The sequence below is a fragment of the Carassius carassius genome, chromosome 27, assembly GCF_963082965.1.
Source record: "Carassius carassius chromosome 27, fCarCar2.1, whole genome shotgun sequence".
NCBI classification, from domain to species: Eukaryota; Metazoa; Chordata; class Actinopteri; order Cypriniformes; family Cyprinidae; genus Carassius; species Carassius carassius.
In genome coordinates, this window is record NC_081781.1 from 17,429,467 (window position 1) to 17,449,977 (window position 20,511).

Consider the following 20,511-nt stretch of genomic DNA (forward strand, 5'->3'; position numbering starts at 1 on the left):
TACCTGATCAAGCTGAGCTAGAGGTGAGGTTCCCACAGCCTTCACACTTCATATACAGAAGCACAGACTCTGAAGCAGACTATGCTGATGAAGGACATCACACCTTGATCCTGTTCAGCACTTCAATAGAAAATAAGCAGAGGCCTTAAAAGCACTAAATGCCACAATTGTGCACTAAAACATGTTCTTTTGCATAAATTATATACTGTATTTAAGATGTTTAAGTGGCATACATAATCCATAATCTTTCACATGCAAAACAGACACTTAAAGTCACATTATTTGTGCCATGGTGGATGCTGGTAAATAGAATCAGACATCCAGTGGAAAACAAAGCACTAGTGTTTAGTTTTAATTTTTCCTAGTGCTAAATAATACATTGTGTTATACAGGTCCTTCTAAGAAAATTAGCATATTGTGATAAAGTTCATTATTTTCCATAATGTAATGATAAAAATTAAACTTTCATATATTTTAGATTCATTGCACACCAACTGAAATATTTCAGGTCTTTTATTGTTTTAATACTGATGATTTTGGCATACAGCTCATGAAAACCCAAAATTCCTATCTCAAAAAATTAGCATATCATGAAAAGGTCCTCTAAACGAGCTATTAACCTAATCATCTGAATCAACTAATTAACTCTAAACACCTGCAAAAGATTCCTGAGGCTTTTAAAAACTCCCAGCCTGGTTCATTACTTAAGACCGCAATCATGGGTAAGACTGCTGACCAGAAGGCCATCATTGACACCCTCAAGCAAGAGGGTAAGACACAGAAAGAAATTTCTGAACGAACAGGCTGTTCCCAGAGTGCTGTATCAAGGCACCTCAGTGGGAAGTCTGTGGGAAGGAAAAAGTGTGGCAAAAAATGCTGCACAGCGAGAAGAGGTGACCGGACCCTGAGGAAGATTGTGGAGAAGGACCGATTCCAGACCTTGGGGGACCTGCGGAAGCAGTGGACTGAGTCTGGAGTAGAAACATCCAGAGCCACCGTGCACAGGCGTGTGCAGGAAATGGGCTACAGGTGCCGCATTCCCCAGGTCAAGCCACTTTTCAACCAGAAACCGCGGCAGAAGCGCCTGACCTGGGATACAGAGAAGCAGCACTGGACTTTTGGACAAATTTTGCATGTCATTCGGAAATCAAGGTGCCAGAGTCTGGAGGAAGACTGGGGAGAAGGAAATGCCAAAATACCTGAAGTCCAGTGTCAAGTACCCACAGTCAGTGATGGTCTGGGGTGCCATGTCAGCTGCTGGTGTTGGTCCACTGTGTTTTATCAAGGGCAGGGTCAATGCAGCTAGCTATCAGGAGATTTTGGAGCACTTCATGCTTCCATCTGCTGAAAAACTTTATGGAGATGAAGATTTCATTTTTCAGCACGACCTGGCACCTGCTCACAGTGCCAAAACCACTGGTAAATGGTTTACTGACCATGGTATTACTGTGCTCAATTGGCCTGCCAACTCTCCTGACCTGAACCCCATAGAGAATCTGTGGGATATTGTGAAGAGAAAGTTGAGAGACGCAAGACCCAACACTCTGGATGAGCTTAAGGCCGCTATCGAAGCATTCTGGGCCTCCATAACACCTCAGCAGTGCCACAGGCTGATTGCCTCCATGCCACGCCGCATTGAAGCAGTCATTTCTGCAAAAGGATTCCCGACCAACTATTGAGTGCATAACTGAACATAATTATTTGAAGGTTGACTTTTTTTGTATTAAAAACACTTTTCTTTTATTGGTCGGATGAAATATGCTAATTTTTTTAGATAGGAATTTTGGGTTTTCATGAGCTGTATGCCAAAATCATCAGTATTAAAACAATAAAAGACCTGAAATATTTCAGTTGGTGTGCAATGAATCTAAAATATATGAAAATTAAATTTTTATCATTACATTATGGAAAATAATGAACTTTATCACAATATGCTAATTTTTTGAGAAGGGCCTGTATATCCAAATAGGATAGCCTCATTACCAACAGTAAATTACAGTCTCTCAATACATCACAAACAGTGCGCAGACAATGTTTTCCTGTGTGAAACTTTTGGCCAGAGGTGGAATTGAATAGCAAGCTTGACTACACAGTACATTTGCATTCCTCCACATGCGTCTCAGAGCTTACAGGCCCACTTCTCACGCGTAACAAAATCAAGTCGCTGTGGAGCTCTGGGACTCCTTACATGTATTAAGTCATTGCCTTCCTAATCTTGTTAATATTGTCCTACATTGCTGCGCTTATTATTTTGGGATGTGTTCAACACAATTACGCGTGCAGGGCTTGTGTGGACTCTGCGGGGTTGCATCTCACGACTTCGTGCCACCGGGCAGCACAGCTCACTGGAACAGCGCATGAGTCAGCCCTGTAAATATTTAATAAGAGCTTGGATATTGAGCAGTGGAGCTTTTACAAGGGATTCGCTTTGTAGTGCTGTCATCGCTCTTAATATCACTGTCACATCCTAGAGATCGTCACCTCTTCAATGCTGCAATGCAATGCATCATTCATTTGATGCTCAGAGTAAAGGCGCTCTGAGGGATTGTTCTGAGACTTTTTGCAAAGCTGAGTGTAAAGATACAGATTAGAATGGATCAAAACTGTTGCTATTACAGTTTTTTTCGATTGCTAAACGACAGTGAGCACAACTGGAGCTACATGTGCAAAACTCTAACTACAGTCTGCACTAGCAACAGTCACCTGGGCTAAACAGTTCACATCACCTGCAAAACTCATTCCTAGCAACACAACTCTTAACACACGGCTCAAAACAGGCTCAGTGCAGCCAAACACTACACACAACCCTCACTGAGATAACACACACTGTCACTCAGAACACACTGAGAGGAAAAACACTAGCATCAAACACCAATACAGAAAATACTCACTTTTCATCTTTACAGTTTGAACAATTTCAGTGACTTCATACAAAGTCATATTTTCTTCAAAGAAAGAAAATGATTTATTTATATTTGTAGAACGTAACAGTTTGCTTCAATAGTCTGTAGTAATTTACGGAATTACAGTAATGAAAAAAAAGGTATAAACTAAAAGTACATACTGTAATTCGAACAAATAATTTTCAGGGCTAATCCTGAAATTGCAATCAGCAGAGTTTGAAAGGCACAAGGCTAAAATCTATTCCTATTTTGAATGTGTGGTTCACAGTTTTGACAGCTGTGTGTTAGCATTTGAACAAAGTGCTGTAAATCCACAGTGTTGTGCAGGTTGTGGTTAAAGTCATGGGATAAGTGTGTAGAGTTTTGAAAACTGTGTTCAAGCAATGAAAAACGAACTACAGTTTGGTCCACATGAACTGCTGCTGTGCAGACTAGTTAGAGTTTTGCACATGTGACTCCAGTTGTGCCCACAAAGATGTTGTCCCTGGAACATGTCTCACTTGGTAAAATCAGGTTGTGCATTAGTGGCACTAAAATGTAAATATCTTTGTATAATGGCCATTAAACTTGATATATTATTTAAATTTTAGGTACTTTATTTTAAAAGTTTTCTTTTTTATATTGTCATTCATTTCACAATCTCACAAAACCCTGCAATTCCATCATCGACCTCTGGTGGCTGTGATCTTTTTGGGAAACACTTCCTTAGAATATTTTCAGTATTTTCTAATCTGGGCTGCTCCAGGCCTGGGACGACATTTTTATAGGTGGACCTTCTACATGCACTCAGAATACAGAATCTGTCTGAATACAGTAAAACGGCTCAAGGCAAGCTTCCTCCACAGAGCATGAATCATTGTACTGTAATTGCAAAGGGTAAGGGTGACTATTTCCTCCTCCTCTTTGCAGCGCATGAAAGATCAAGTCCAATCGAAAATCCTCTCCAGTCCAGTACCACTCTTTCTTATTTCATTAGCCATCATCAAAAGTGCATCTGCAAGGCCTTTGTTATTCCCATTACCACCCCATAAAAAGGCATCAAATTGGCTATTACCCTGACCTAATGAGAAAATGTCTGCTTCAGTGGAGGACAGAAGACATTTATGAAAATGATGGTGCCAGAAATGACGATGAGAAATGATATCTGGCTAACACGCAACCATTCTTTTCCTCCATCAATCAACATTTATCCAACACCCATAGGAATATAATATTCCCTTCTCAAGAGGGGACCACCCACTATCATGTCTCCAGTAGATTTGATTAGGCCATTAATGTGAAGTAATGCAGAACTGATGGAGCTTGACGCTCATGGAGATCAAGTAAGACTACAGAGGCAGTGCTAAAAGCTGAAGAGATCATTTCATAATTTCACATGCATCCTCTCAACTCCAAATCATATCATCTTTGCTTATGGACACTTTTCCACATCTGTGGTTCCCATCCACTTTTACTGTGGGAAAAAGAAAAAAAAAATCAGTTTGGATATTCTGCTTAATGTCATCTTTTCTGTTTCATGCCAGAAAATATCAACAAAGGGCATCATCAAAAGAACAATTTCTAAAAAATTACATATTTATATTTGTAAAATTATAAATGTATTTTCTGTCACTTCTGACCAATTAAATGAAATCTTGCAAGATTGAGTAAAAAAAAGAAAAAAAGAAACTTACTGATCCCAAACTTTTGAATGGTAGAGTTTTTTTTTTTTAAAGACTCCCCCACCCCCAGTTATGTTTACATTTCTTTACATCATCCTTTCCCATTTTCTCTCTCTTTCTGTATTTTTTTCTTCTTTAGTTTCCTCTAAATTTGCTATTTCCACATAGTCTGTGTAATGCAGTGAGACTCTATTCTGTTAGCTCAGCTTCTTCTAGTTTATCGTTTGCCTGCATGACCTTTAAACCATTGTGAACTCAGTCATTGAAAAATGAACCTAATCGATTATCTATAAACTCTGACTTATCCCTTAATTACTCACTAAACAAATGTCTCATGTACATCATGTCCAATTGAATTGTATTTGTAATTGTGTTGCAATTAGCTCTATGAAACTACTTTGTTTAAATGACCCTGTTGGTTTTCATTCTGGTGTTTGTAATCGTGTGGGGTTGGCACGTAATCGCCTTATGTGCATACATTTTTAGACTACCAGACAAGTTTAAAATATGTCTCAGTTGATGACTCTTTATTGCACTCGTTCATATTGATAACACTAGTAAAAACAGGCAGACGGCTGACACACACAAACGAATCATTGGCCCAAAATTGATCTGCGTCGCTGGTGTCTCGGCTAGAAATGAATTGCTACATCAGAGTGCAGACGGTACTATCATCACTCAGCCTCCATTCACTCACATGTGCAGTTAATTAATGCTTTGGTTTGCATAGACCGTTAATGTTGATCAAGCTCCTGCTGGTCTTTGGCATGCGTGTCAAAAGTGGGTGAATGTGAGGATGATTGGTGCACAGACCCTGCTCTGTTCTCTGAAGGACTGGGCTCTTGTCAGTCACTGATGTGATTTGAAGTGCCTCTCGCTTTCCACTGGAATCTTACCTCTCTGCTGATGCTGTTCATCCTTTCTGTCTGAGCCATTTTTCCTGTCCACCCTCTCAGAACATACTGGTACCAAAATAACAATAGATTTCAGAAACTATTTTGGTCTGCGTTTCCATAGAAACGCTCGGGTGTAAGTTGGGATAGGATTAGGGGGATATTGCCAATGTTTTCTGGCAAAGATATATTAGCAGACTAAAAAGCTACATAGCTGGCTGTGGCTTTGAATAGAATTTCTGTGTATACTAGAAACATTCTTTGACATTTGGCAGATTTTATTAGTTTGATTAAATTGTGTGATTTTTGTGAAATATTATATCTTGCATCATCTTAAAAGTATATATATGCACATAGTTTAAGATATAAATATTGTTGAAAATAAGACTCACTTATTTTAATAATAATACCTTATTTTCCGGACTATAAGTCACACTTTTTTTCATAGTTTGGCTGGTCCTGCGACTTATAGTCAGGTGCGACTTATTTATCAAAATTAATTTGACATGAACCAAGAGAAATGAACTAAGAGACATGAACCAAGAGAAAACATTACCGTCTACAGCTGCGAGAGGGGGCTCTATGCTGCTCAGTGCTCCTGTAGTCTACACTGAAGACATAGAGCGCCCTCTCGCGGCTGTAGACGGTAATGTTTTCTCTTGGTTCTTGGTTCTAAATAAATGCGACTTATAGTCCAGTGCGACTTATATATGTTTTTTTCCTCATCATGACATATTTTTGGACTGATGCGACTTATACTCAGGGGCGACTTATAGTCCGAAAAATACGGTAATAATAATGATGATGATGATTATTATTGATGTTGTTTCTAATATTACTATTATTAATCCTAATATTACTAATGTTTTTGACAATAATAATAGTTATAATATAGTAATAAAAATAAAATCACAACCCCCATTTCTCTCCAGATACTTCTGGACACTCTCACTTCAGTCTAGCCCTTGATTTTTATATATAGCAGCTTTCTAAAGTGCCCTTCTGTGATCTGCAGCTCTTCTGTATGCCACCATCTTTGGAAACGTGACCACCATCTTTCAGCAGATGTACACGAACACCAATCGCTACCATGAGATGCTGAACAATGTGAGAGACTTCCTGAAGCTCTATCAGGTGCCTAAAGGACTGAGCGAGAGAGTTATGGACTACATTGTGTCCACATGGGCCATGACCAAAGGCATAGACACAGAGAAGGTGGGTAACCTGCTCCTCTTTCTGATGTATTTAGCAAATACCTCATAAGCCCTAATGAGGGAAATTTATTATTATTCTTCTTATTGAATATATTAATCAAGAAACATATTTTGTTGGAAATAAATTGGGGTATTTTAATTTTGATCTAATATAAAGGCTGGAGAGATATTTGAACCATTATACAATAGTGGCATTATTTATGCAGGTTTATTCTCTGCAAACATGGGCCATCATGGCTTTTTTCATCAGTGTTTTTTGTGAAAGACACATTTTGAAAATACAAACACTTATTTTTATTTAGCTAAGCAAGGCTAAGGATGTGGTTTTGATCATGGAAGGCATTGTTTAATTACGGTTTCCTCATCTCTCTTTCTGATAAAGACATTTGGATGTAAGCAGTGCAATACCAAATAATGAAATAAAGAGAAATCTTTTTTTCGGATGGATGCTATCATTCTGTGAGAAATGTCAAACTTAAAATAAGGGAGGTGGAGAAAAGCGGGCCATCTTTTTTGTTTAAGTGTCTCTCCATCAAGACCTCCTTTTGTATTTCATTCTAAAAGAGGAATGGGAAATTGCATAATATCCCAGGAGACATCAACCCTCAGGGAATGTAGTAGGTCTATTCAACCTCTAGCTCAAATTTAGACTTCTCTGATTTTCATGCAGTGTTGGGTGAGAAATCCTCTCCATTTATTTATGTATGGCACTGGACATAAGAGACAAATTTAAACATTTTCAAAAAGATAGCAGAGATGGACACGTGCAAAGCAATAAATGTACCTGTTGTGACTTTTCATTCAGTAGAACATGTTCCAAAAGTCTAGATATTTGTTAAACATGTGTATGTGTACCCCTTGACAATGTAAAGCGCTTTGACGCCTAGAAAAGCGCTATATAAATGTAAGGAATTATTATTATTATTATTATAACAGTGTTCATTTGCATTGTTTATCATGACCTGAGTAGTAGATCAGAATTGGAATATAGATTAATAGGCCTTGTACAGGTAATGGAGGCACAAAGTGTAATTGGTTTCTGCATTTGTAATTGCATTCTGGTGAAGTCAGGTCAAGTGTATTAGATCTTTTCCATGCACAGAACAGCCTACATGCGTGTACATCTCCACATAATGGAAACATTAGCTTGTAAAAACATCCAGCACATGCCTAATTTTTTATGGGCACTTGATGTAATATTAATGCCATAACTATAATGCCATATTTCTCCAGATTTATTAACAACGTACATGCAATACTTACAACAATAACTGCAGCCATTTCAAGTGCAAAAAAGTTTAATACATGCTTCTTTTGGCCATTAAATAATACCAACACAAATACCTGTAATTTGATGAGTGCACTGCGAGATTCATTTGACCACTTTCCTCCCATAAATTTTGCATCTGAAAAGAAAACTCCTACAAATGCATATTCAGTAATATGCATTCAGAAATGGCAAAAAGTTAAATTATTATATACTGTGTATATATATATATATATATATATATATATATATATATATATATATGAAGAGTTCAAATACAAAAGCCTCTAAATGCCATCTGAAATTTGTGTCATTTTTATATATTAAGTTAAACAGGTAAATAAATTGTTCTTGTATATTCACATCAAATGTACAGATATTAATATGATTTATTAATACTTAATAAATTCTATAAACCCCTTTTTGATATAATTGGACTTTGTTATTGACAAAATCAAATTTACTTAGCTGTCAAGATGCCAAAGAGACTTGATTCCTGTACTTTAATCAATACTGAGGCCCTCAGCTAAATGAGACACTTAGGCTCAATAATGAGCCACTGTATTTGGGTCCTTATTGGAATCAATAAACAGTAAAAAAAACAAAAAACACTATGATTTACAGACAGAAACAGTTCTAATCATTTTTTGTTATTATACATAAAAGTTAATTGTTAAACGCTTGTGTCAAAGGCAGCTGATCATGGTATGCTAATAGCATTACAGTATAAACATTATTGAATATTTTTAGAATCTCAAGTTCTTCAACTCAGTGTTAATTTAGCTCTCACTGTAGACCACACGCAAGTGAAATATTCAGAAATTGACATTTCCAAATATCACCAGCAACTGAACATGTTTCTGTTTGACTTCTTTTTTCTCTCTAGCCTAAGTAATGAAGTGCAGTAAGGCAAAATAAACTCATTGCTTACCAATGCAATTCTATGCTCTAGCCTATCATTTTAATAACTGACGTACTCCACATTATTATGTGACTCTCTGTAATACTTGGTTCTGATTGGTTAATCGAGATGTTCTGCAGTAAAATATCACATATCACTCATATCGCTCCATTGTCTTTTTTCTCACAAATTTAAAACATTTTAAGCTTGAATAAATTTTCAGTCTCTGTTTGTTTGTTAATTTATTTATTCATTTATTCACTTTATGATTTTATAAATTTTTAATCCAGACTATTTTACATATTTGACCTTACATTTTATATATATTATTATCATTTTAATTTACATAAGGAGCTGTGTATTAATATAAATAAATAAATATATATATATATATATATATATATATATAAATATATAAAGGGGCATCCTTATGTATGTAGCCAAAAATTCTATAATATGAAATTGCAGGTCCAAAAAAGAACAAATAAATTCAGGTTTTATGCCAAGAAGAGCTTCATTAAACTATGTACATACTGTTAAGAGAATATGTCATTAAGACATGACTTTTCTTGCTTTACTCGCTAGGTTCTGTCCATCTGTCCTAAGGACATGCGTGCAGACATCTGTGTGCACCTCAACCGCCAGGTGTTCAATGAGCACCCCGCCTTCCGGCTGGCCAGTGACGGCTGTCTGCGCTCTTTGGCGGTGGAGTTCCAGACCACACACTGCGCTCCAGGAGATCTCATCTTCCATGCAGGGGAGAGCGTGGACACCCTTTGCTTTGTGGTTTCTGGATCGCTGGAGGTCATTCAGGATGATGAGGTTATTGCCATTTTAGGTGAGTTAAGTCATTCTTTTAGATTTTTGTTGTCATTTGTCTTTTACTTTTTTATTTCATAAGCAATGTTATTTTAGTATCTATTCACTAATATAGCATTATTAATATTAGTTTTTACTTTAATATTTTCATTTTTCATTCTTTAATTTCAGTTTACTTTAGTAATCTTAGTAATGTGCATTTATTTATATATTTTTGTGTAATTTCAGCTTTTAAATTAATTTTGATTAATTGCCTAGAAAATATATATATATATATATATTCAGGTTCCAAAGCTTTTCAGTTTGTGTTTTTATTTTATTTTATTTTCACTTTTCTTCAATCAATGAAAATTATTTCTAATAATCTTAGATTTAAATAATAGCAAGACTGGCAAAGTTGCCATTGTGACAACTTACCCCATATATTGTGACAACATACCCCATTGTGGTCACAAGAAATCAACTGTGTGTTCAATAAACTGTATCTGTTTTCTTAGCCAATAATGTTGAAAATGCTTAAAATTTTAAGCAGCCTGAATATTCTTGAAAACAAATAAAAAACACAATTTTATTGTAATATATACTTTACTACTGCTGTTAATATTTTCTGCACAACATCCCATATTCTCATTAAACTCAAGAAAGCCCAACGCTGCACAATTAGCCAGTTTGTTTTACAGTAATACTTCAGAGCTCTACAGGTTTTTCCTGAGGGCACACACCGCAGCTCCAAAACATATCAAGCTTTGGATAATTGCAGGAAAATATCAAACTTATAAAGTGCACAATACTAATGCAGTGGGTCCTAAAAGATGGTTTTCACACAGGATCTTGCAAAGTGAACTTGCTAGAGTTAATTCTCCGAAGTAACATAAAAGCCCACAGTCTGCTCCTTGCGTTATATGTGGCATTTGTTACTCTGTCCACGCTGTCTCCTTATCCTGCAGTAATGGAACTGTGGGGACCGATTCTCCGTCCATTGATTGTTGAGTCTTTTGTTTCACAGGGATGTGCACTGATAGTTCACACAGTCTCCAGTGCAACCAGTGCTCTAACAATGACCAGATTTGTTGTCAACAGAAAAAGGCATATTTTTAGGCATGCAAACTGTTATTGTAAAAGATGAGTAAGTCCTGGCTCGTAAACCTTTTATTAAAAATGGACTAAACAATAACTATCCAGACATTGTTGATCTGTCCAATTGTATACAGCTTTATTTTTGTTTCTGAAACAAAAGGACAGTTACTACCTCTGTATTTAACTCTGAGCCTGGAACCAATTCCACTATGAACAATAAAAACAACACGTGCGCATATAGGCACATTTGAAAACTTTTCTCTCACTTCGAATGGAATATTTCTTGATCTCTTCATCTCTCGAGTCTTGCTGATGTACCGCTGCCACAAGAATGTGACGTGCCCTTCACTGACTTAACTGCAAACGACATGACATTAGACCTTATGAGACACTGTAGAGAGGACGTTAACATCCCTTCTCTCTAATGGGGATTTGGATCAGATGCTCTTTTGCTTTAATGATTATGAAATGAAATAAGATTCAAACACTGTGAGTTAATTAGCCCCAAGGCGTTTACTTGAACCCACCAGACTAAACCTGCTGGGCTCCTAATGATGCCCCTCATCAAAAGCACTGAACACTGGGTACTTTGTACAGATTCTCTCCTGAGTGTGGTGTGTGAACTTAGAAGATACTGCACCCATGCCAATGTAAGAGCTATGGAAACTTGTGTCTGCAATGGAATAAAATGAATTATTATTAGGTATTTGGGTCTTTTTATCTTTTTATCATTAAGTCTGAACTGTAGAATATACATTTTTATACAATTTTATTATATTTTCTTCCCTCAAAATTCTGAGTTTATATGTTTCACAGAATTTTGTGTTTACATGTCATAATTATTTTTTGTTGTTTTTGCTATGGAATAACAATTGTTCCTTTTCTTGTAATTTTGAGTTAGCATCTTGCAATTGCAGAAAAATGAAATGTTGTCAAGTCTTAATTGAACACATTGTGTAAATTCACAGTGTATGGTGGGAAAAGCATGTGAATAAAAGTATAAACTTAACTATCAAAATCCAGGCAAATTGCATACTTTTCCTTCAACTTTATTTCTGATGTCGTTTCAAACTACACTGCCTGTCTCCTGTTTCAGGTAAGGGTGATGTGTTTGGTGATGTGTTCTGGAAGGAATCCACACTGGCTCATGCCTGTGCTAACGTGAGGGCTCTGACATACTGCGACCTGCATGTCATCCGGAGGGACGCGTTACTCAAAGTGCTGGAGTTCTACACGGCCTTCGCCAACTCCTTCTCCCGAAACCTCATCCTCACCTGCAACCTCCGCAAGCGGGTAAATATAAATATCACGTACTAATGGCAACATATTTTTGCTGAATTCCTTCTAAAAAGCCTTGGAAAATAGAACCCAAACATGATCGCCCACTTTTTCTCAAGTCTTGGTTCGAGAAGGTTTTCTTCCTGCATTGGCATTTGACATAAAAAATCTAGACATTAGAAAACTTAAATAAAACCAACCAGCTCTAAGATGAATTACATGACGATAATCTTCAATTTAAAACAAAATAGTACAGTAGACAAAAACCAGATACAAAGAAAAAAGACGAATGTTCACTGCTTTATGAGTGAAATAAAGCACTTATTTTTATATTTCTTTCTTCTTTTGCCATATCAGTCAGATTGTTTTTGTTTTTTCGAGATTCAAGCACATCCTGGTGCACTTTGACCTGAATGTGTGTTGAGAAGTCCTGCTGTGTGCTGTGTTGGAATGAGTTCAGAGCTCTGTTGTGGCTTTCAGACCTGACCTCACATTCCTTAAATATATAAATGATTCATTCTGACAGACCGCCCATGGAGAACTTTGGGTCTCATGACAAAAGAAAGATCCTGTGCTCTCACAACACAATTAGAAGCCCTTAGCTGTGCACCTTACTGCCACTGAGTTACATAATTAGTGAGCATTGTGTAAAACTATATTTAGATGCAAAAATGTCCTCTCTAGCTGTATCTAATCCATATTATTGAGGAAACGATGCACTGAAATGAGGTATGTTAATGTCATTTTTAAATAATGAGGGCAGGGAGATCCTTCTTGTATGTCTTCAAGTAAACAAAATAAATGACTAAATTCTTTCATAGAACTGCTGGGCTTCTTGGACACAGACAAGAATTCCTCTGGCCATAGCAAAAAAGGACCTGTCTAATGAGACGATACTTTGCTAAGGGCACAAATTAATTGATTTAAAGGCTTATGGTTCTTCAAGGTCTCTGAGTAAATTTGAGTTCATGAATTTTGCATGCAGTTGATTTGTAGAGCTTGGGATATGTCTTTCCTTACTAGACTACATGCTTTCACTCCTAATGAAAAATTCTTGTTGTATTAATACTTTTGGTTTTTAATGTATAGTACAGTGATTTTACTGTTGATTATTATTTGAATATACTATCTTAGACTATAGATCCATAGTTTATATTAGACTTAAGAACCATCATTTATAGTGATCAGGCTGAGGTGAAAATAGTGTGAAGTGTTATAAGGGCAGACTGTTGGTTCTTTGTCGGTGCAGTGAGAGAGGCCGCCCCATCGCCCCGCTGCGCTCAGTCGACTGGGTAACGCTGCTGATGGGCTGGCTTTATTGAGGAGAAATGCCCCCCCACAGCGCACACTCTGAATAAAGCATGAGTCAAATCAGCAGGAATACACTCACACACACCAGCTAACACACACCACACACTTTTATCATGCATGATAATAAGAAGATGCTTGGCCTCCTACTAATATTATTATGTTATTGTCATCTCACTTCACCCTACACACAACATGAAAAATGCTGGTCAGAAACTTAAATTTGTAGTTAAAGCATATGAAATATTTGTTGTATATTATATAAGTAATTACTGGACTATTTAATAATATCTGAATAATAATATATTATATTCATATTAATGCAAACACAAAAATACAGAAAAATTTATAATAATTTAAATAACTGTATTTACTGTATATATGTGTGTGTGTGTGTGTATATATATAACTTAAAAAAATTATTTCTGTGATGGCAAAGCTGAATTTTCTTCAGTGTCACAGGATTATTATTATTAACATTTATTATTATTAAAAAAAATATTATTATTAACATTTTTTTATTAGACTTTTATTATTCATTTTCTTGGATGAGTAGAAAGTAAAAAAAATAACATGTATTTGAAAAAGAAGTGTTTTTTTTTATGTCTTTACTGTCACTTTGGATCACGTTTAATGCATCCTTTCTCAATAAAGTGATTAATTACAAAATCTTATTCACCCTAAAAATCCTGGATTTTTTTTTTTTTTCACTGAACTTAACAGTGCATTCTGGGAATGGGCGAAAGATATTTGTGATGATGCCTTAGAATTTGGCTAAAAAGAGGTGTTTTAGGAGGCGGCATTATTATAAAAATAAAAGATTCACAGCCCAAGTTCTCACACTTTCTTTAAAGGTTTCTTCAGCTGTCCTTCAGACTCCCTCATTATCGCTTATCTCTGCTGGTCAATGTCTGAATGGCTCACTGAGGTCCTGATTGTAAGGAAAAAAGCTCATTGAAAGCCCTGTAAATATCTCTGAAGCAAAGGTCACTCTAAAAGAGCCACAGAGCCTCAGGCCTTTGGCCACTAGTGTGTTAGTGAGTGAATTTTTCCACAGCTTTATATCCAGTCATGGATTAGCTGTGCGGTGTGCTTTGTAAAGAACTGTTCTTGTGAACTCTCTCTTTTTTAGTTAAAGTAACTCCTGTGGTTCATGATGGTCAGAGTAGATCGCATTAAGCTTTGTGGAGCTGACGAGCTTTGATGATTTGATATTGACAGACATAGTTCGGCAGTTTTTTAAGGAAATGTCTGAATATATCAATCCTGTTTCGAGGCCGTTGTTCAGTAGACCAGTGGTTCTCAAACTTTTTACAGCCCGGTACCCCTTAGGGCATTTAACATTCTTCTACTTACCCCCTCTCTCCCACTTGGACCGCAGTCACACCTTTTCTATTAAAGACAATATTTGCCCCCTTAAATTGATTTACAGGTGCTTTTCTATGCTTATAAGTTGTGTTTTATGCCATATTCTTAACATTCCATTGTGTATTATTAATATAATAAATAAAGCAAAAATAAATGGCAAATGGAAGTGGTACTTGTAGATGTAAAAATAAAACCGCCAATAGGTGGTGGCAAGTCAGTTTTTAAATGAGAATCATTCTTTCATTCAGTAATGAAGAGAAATGCTGTAGTTGTGAATGGGTTATTAATCACTGACTCTCGGAATCATTTAAAGCCGCAGATTTATTCACTAACGAAATGCCTACTTGGAGACGCACACCAGATAACAGGATTTCGTTGGAACTATTATTATTTGGTTTCAAATTATATAACAAACTGGATGTTAAATATTCATGTAATATTACCTTTTTTTTTGAACTGTTGTAAAAATGTATGGCACGTTTGCCATCGTTCGGATATTCAGGGAAGATTCACGGATATTCGAAGTGAGTTTAAATCGATCTTAATGTACAGTCCGTGTCAATATTTGATCTACTTTAAAGATACATTAAACAGCAGTGTGATTTGCTAAAGCAGCATATTCAGCGGGCATCCAGCTTGTGTGGATGGCATCAGTTTTGACCGCAGGAGATGAGGTTAGCTGATTGGATATCATGTATTTGACAGTTTACGTGGGACTCCCATTTTCCTGTTTTTACATTAGAAGCAGCATTTTGCTTGTCAGAGATACATGTTCGGTTTTAATGTTACTTTAAGTTGGGGTAGAATGAATGCCAAAAACTTTGTTTGCGTTCTCCCTCCGTCACCTCACATACCCTAGTTTGCGAACCACTGCAGTAGATGATCCTTTTGCTAGATCAGCAGACAATACAAGCCAATCTCAAATGAACTGTTGTCTTTGGCTGCTGATTAGTGTCAGATCGGAGTCTTTTTTTGCCCGAGCTGATTCATCTAGACAGCAAACGCAAAGAGGAAGCAGAATCCTCCACTCACCTGCCACGCTTTCCTCCTAACAAGATTTACAAGGCCTTTGGAAAGCTGCAAACCCCTGCCAATAAGGTGGGCGAAGCAACTTTATCATCCCCTCCATTACCAACAGGACAGGCAGAGAGATGCTCTCTCAGCAACAAGAGTAAGATTCATACAGAAATCCTCAGAACACAGTGTATCCAGAAAATAAGCCGTGCTTAATAGAACAGCTCACAATTGGTGCATTGACCAGCAGGGTCCCACAGTGAATCCTTTTAACAATTTTACATTCATGGATCTTTTACATCTATTTTTAATGCCTTGCAAACATGAACGTTTGGATTTCTGTGATGCATTCTACATTGTTGTTGCAAATTCTGAGGATTTGTCACCAAGGTAATGTTATCTAGCTGGATGACATGGATAGGGTTTTGTCAGATTCTTCCCAAAATTGCAAAATTGTCTCGGAGGCATCCATATGAATGTGTATGTACTGTTTTGTTCTGTTCAAAAGTTTGGGATTTGTAAAATTCTTTAAAAGTGACAAGGCAAGCAGTATAGCAAGGGCAAATACTGTATGAGAAAACTGCTGTTAGGGTGCAGTCACATACCGTACATGGGCATCTAAAAACCTGACAGAGAATATTCAAGTATTAGCTCATTTTGAGAGATTTTGTGGAAGAAAAGTGGTCAGTTGTATCCCAGAGGAGGCAAGACACATTTTTTCCATTTGTCTTTGGTAAATAATGAATATAAACTATTACAGCTGCTCTGTCTCATTGCCAGAAGGCAGTATTGAGGTATCTGTACAAATTCTTCCTGTAATCTGGGCAGGGCACGATCAGAAATGTTATGTTAATAATGAGACTGGCTAATCTTATGCTGCAGAGTGTTTCAGTTCTTAAATCTTTGTTGATAAGTTTGAAAAGCAAAGCAAGTAGATCACTATAATATTTTCTGTGGCCACTGTGGATATTATCGATAAAAATAGTAACTCTAATGGTCCATATGCCTTCTCTTACAGAATTACTTCAGGGATACATCTTAACTTCAAAGGCAATATCTCAGTGCACCAAAATTACTTTAGAAGTATCCATGAAGCTACATTTGTCCTGATCTCAAGTCTATATTACGTTCTTGAAACTTTGTGGCGACATTAAATAAGTTTAATAATCCTGGAAATTAAGTATATACAGGTCCTTCTAAAAAAATTAGCATATTGTGATAAAGTTCATTATTTTCCATAATGTAATGATAAAAATTAAACTTTCATATATTTTAGATACATTGCACACCAACTGAAATATTTCAGGTCTTTTATTGTTTTAATACTGATGATTTTGGCATGCAGCTCATGAAAACCCAAAATACCTGTCTCAAAAAATTAGCATATTTCATCCGACCAATAAAAGAAAAGTGTTTTTAATACAAAAAAAGTCAACCTTCAAATAATTATGTTCAGTTATGCACTCAATACTTGGTCGGGAATCCTTTTGCAGAAATGACTGCTTCAATGCGGCGTGGCATGGAGGCAATCAGCCTGTGGCACTGCTGAGGTGTTATGGAGGCCCAGGATGCTTCGATAGCGGCCTTAAGCTCATCCAGAGTGTTGGGTCTTGCGTCTCTCAACTTTCTCTTCACAACATACCACAGATTCTCTATTGGGTTCAGGTCAGGAGAGTTGGCAGGCCAATTAAGCACAGTAATACCATGGTCAGTAAACCATTTACCAGTGGTTTTAGCACTGTGAGCAGGTGCCAGGTCGTGCTGAAAAATGAAATCTTCATCTCCATAAAGCTTTTCAGCAGATGGAAGCATGAAGTGCTCCAAAATCTCCTGATAGCTAGCTGCATTGACCCTGCCCTTGATAAAACACAGTGGACCAACACCAGCAGCTGACATGGCACCTTAGACCATCACTGACTGTGGGTACTTGACACTGGACTTCAGGTATTTTGGCATTTCCTTCTCCCCAGTCTTCCTCCAGACTCTGGCACCTTGATTTCCGAATGACATGCAAAATTTGTCCAAAAGTCCAGTGCTGCTTCTATGTAGCCCAGGTCAGGCGCTTCTGCCGCTGTTTCTGGTTGAAAAGTGGCTTGACCTGGGGAATGCGGCACCTGTAGCCCATTTTCTGCACACGCCTGTGCACGGTGGCTCTGGATGTTTCTACTCCAGACTCAGTCCACTGCTTCCGCAGGTCCCCCAAGGTCTGGAATTGGTCCTTCTCCACAATCTTCCTCAGGGTCCGGTCACCTCTTCTCGTTGTGCAGTGTTTTTTGCCACACTTTTTCCTTCCCACAGACTTCCCACTGAGGTGCCTTGATACAGCACTCTGGGAACAGCCTGTTCGTTCAGAAATGTCTTTGTGTCTTACCCTCTTGCTTGAGGGTGTCAATGATGGCCTTCTGGTCAGCAGTCTTACCCATGATTGCGGTTTTGAGTAATGAACCAGGCTGGGAGTTTTTAAAAGCCTCAGGAATCTTTTGCAGGTGTTTAGAGTTAATTAGTTGATTCAGATGATTAGGTTAATAGCTCGTTTAGAGAACCTTTTCATGATATGCTAATTTTTTGAGATAGGAATTTTGGGTTTTCATGAGCTGTATGCCAAAATCATCAGTATTAAAACAATAAAAGACCTGAAATATTTCAGTTGGTGTGCAATGAATCTAAAATATATGAAAGTTTAATTTTTATCATTACATTATGGAAAATAATGAACTTTATCACAATATGCTAATTTTTTGAGAAGGACCTGTAATTAAGTAGATTATATCTGAAACTTGATATAGCAAACATGAAAAGCAGTGGAAAAGTTCTTTTCACTTTAGAAAGGAATCATAAATGTGCATTTTTCACCAAAATGTTCATAATCAAACTTACACTTGAGAAAATAGTAATATAATAAATTTTAGACAACACTTTTATGATTTTCTCCTTTGTTATTGTCTTGAGACACTGACTTTATTCCACTTGATTGTCATTAAATCTGTGCTGATCCAGAAATGATCCTTTTAGACTGGTTGAGTTTGGCTTGCAGGTCTGTGGGCAGAGACATGAATTGATTAAATGCAGCTTTTTGGCTCCAAGAGTAAAGGCCAAGATAGGTATTGATCCCCAAAGAGAGACTCTAATTTTATGGCTTGCAAAATGGCATAGGCTCTCTGTAGCTGATGTATTCTTGACAGGAAGCATTATAGGTGAGTGAAAAGTGGCACTTGAATGTCTGAATGCAGAAAAATGGACACGGTCGTCTGAAAGGGACTATCTTAGTCTTACTTTGAAGTAGTGAGCAAAAATCTGCTGATTGGCTGGCCATGATTGGAAAGTGCTGAGCGGGCGTTCCCGGGCTGGTGATTCCTTAACATTGGGATGGGATGGGGGGTGGACCCTGTGTCTTCAGCATCTTGCTATAGTTAAAGCAGCAAAGCGGAGGAGTGTTGAATGGGAGGGGGGATGCAAAGGAAGGATAAATGCCTGCCAGATCCCATTAATCTTCACTGTTGGATTTTGCTGTGTTTGGAATACTCAATGCACTTTTGTTTCAATTCCCTTTGCTTTTTGCCTTTACACCCATTTGCACTACAGAAAATCATCAAAATCTTTCAAAACTCAGGCACACATTTCAGATCTCCTACATTGATTATCGCTGAGTTGTTTTACACCCAAACATATCTAATAGAGGAATACCAACCATCAAAACAACTACCCTTGTGGGTCTCAGTCTTCACAGTTTATTTGCCCCTTTATTTCTACGCAATGTGTGACTTATTTTCTACCCTTACACAGTAATATACATTTTGTGTTTGTTGTGCTTAAAGCAGAAGTGCTCAGTCTAAAAATTATTTCCATTCCTTCTTTAACACCAACAAAGGCTTGTTAGAAATACATGACTTTTCTACATTTCTGCAAAACATACCCATACACACATTTTAGTTTCCATGTGAAATGAATATGGCAATAAAAACACCCACAGTTTTTGCTCCTTTTAACACAAATTATGGTTATGATATTGATACAGGAGTCAAAAGAGCTCAAAGCCTTGTATAAGGAAGTTAAAACAGCACGGTTGCTTCAGCAAACGAGTTTTCATCTCACGTTTGCTTTTGTTAACATTATCAGTTAGGTTTAGGTTTCAGTGTGGGTGGTATGTTCATTTTAAATGCAATAGAGGACTCTCGTTTCTAAACTGCCGTGATATGTACAGTACAACAAACAACATACAGTAAAACGCTGCCAGAGTCACGTTTTGCAGAACATTAAACACCATTTAGTGCGAGACACTGGATAGTTCACTTTTAAAATGGCGTTAAACATGTTAAAAGCAATGTAATATCAATATGTTAATAAACCTACATCTGCAGTGGAGAAAAAAGTCGTCGGCAAAGATAAGCTTAAGTCCTAAATGCATCTTAGTTATTAGACTTTTCTGTCATGTTTTTTCCTAATCAAGACCAGTGGAGTATTGAAACATCGCTCATTGTAAATTAGCTTTTTCATGTTTTTTTGTTTGTTTGTTTGTTATATATATATATATATATATATATATATATATATATATATATATATATATATATATATGAAAGTGACGTGATATACATGACCCATACTCAGAATTCGTGCTCTGCATTTAACCCATCCAAAGTGTACACATACAGCAGTGAACACTCACACACACTGTGGACACTGTGGACGAGCAGTTGGGGGTTCGGTGTCTTTCTCAAGGGCACCTCAGTCGTGGTATTGAAGGTGGAGAGTGTGCTAACCATTAGGCCATAATATATAGACATTTTAGTGGGACTGTTCAGAAATTT

The 20,511-nt window shown here is 37.0% G+C and overlaps 1 protein-coding gene across 1 annotated transcript in view; it reads left to right on the forward strand.

The window, feature by feature from the left end:
- Window positions 1-20,511, forward strand: part of kcnh5a (potassium voltage-gated channel, subfamily H (eag-related), member 5a) — a 99,969-nt gene that overhangs the window by 65,701 nt on the left and 13,757 nt on the right. The window contains exons 9-11 of the mRNA XM_059513000.1: window positions 6,473-6,672; window positions 9,425-9,677; window positions 11,832-12,028. Of these exons, the coding sequence (XP_059368983.1) occupies window positions 6,473-6,672; window positions 9,425-9,677; window positions 11,832-12,028 (650 nt within the window). The remainder of the gene's footprint in view (window positions 1-6,472; window positions 6,673-9,424; window positions 9,678-11,831; window positions 12,029-20,511) is intronic.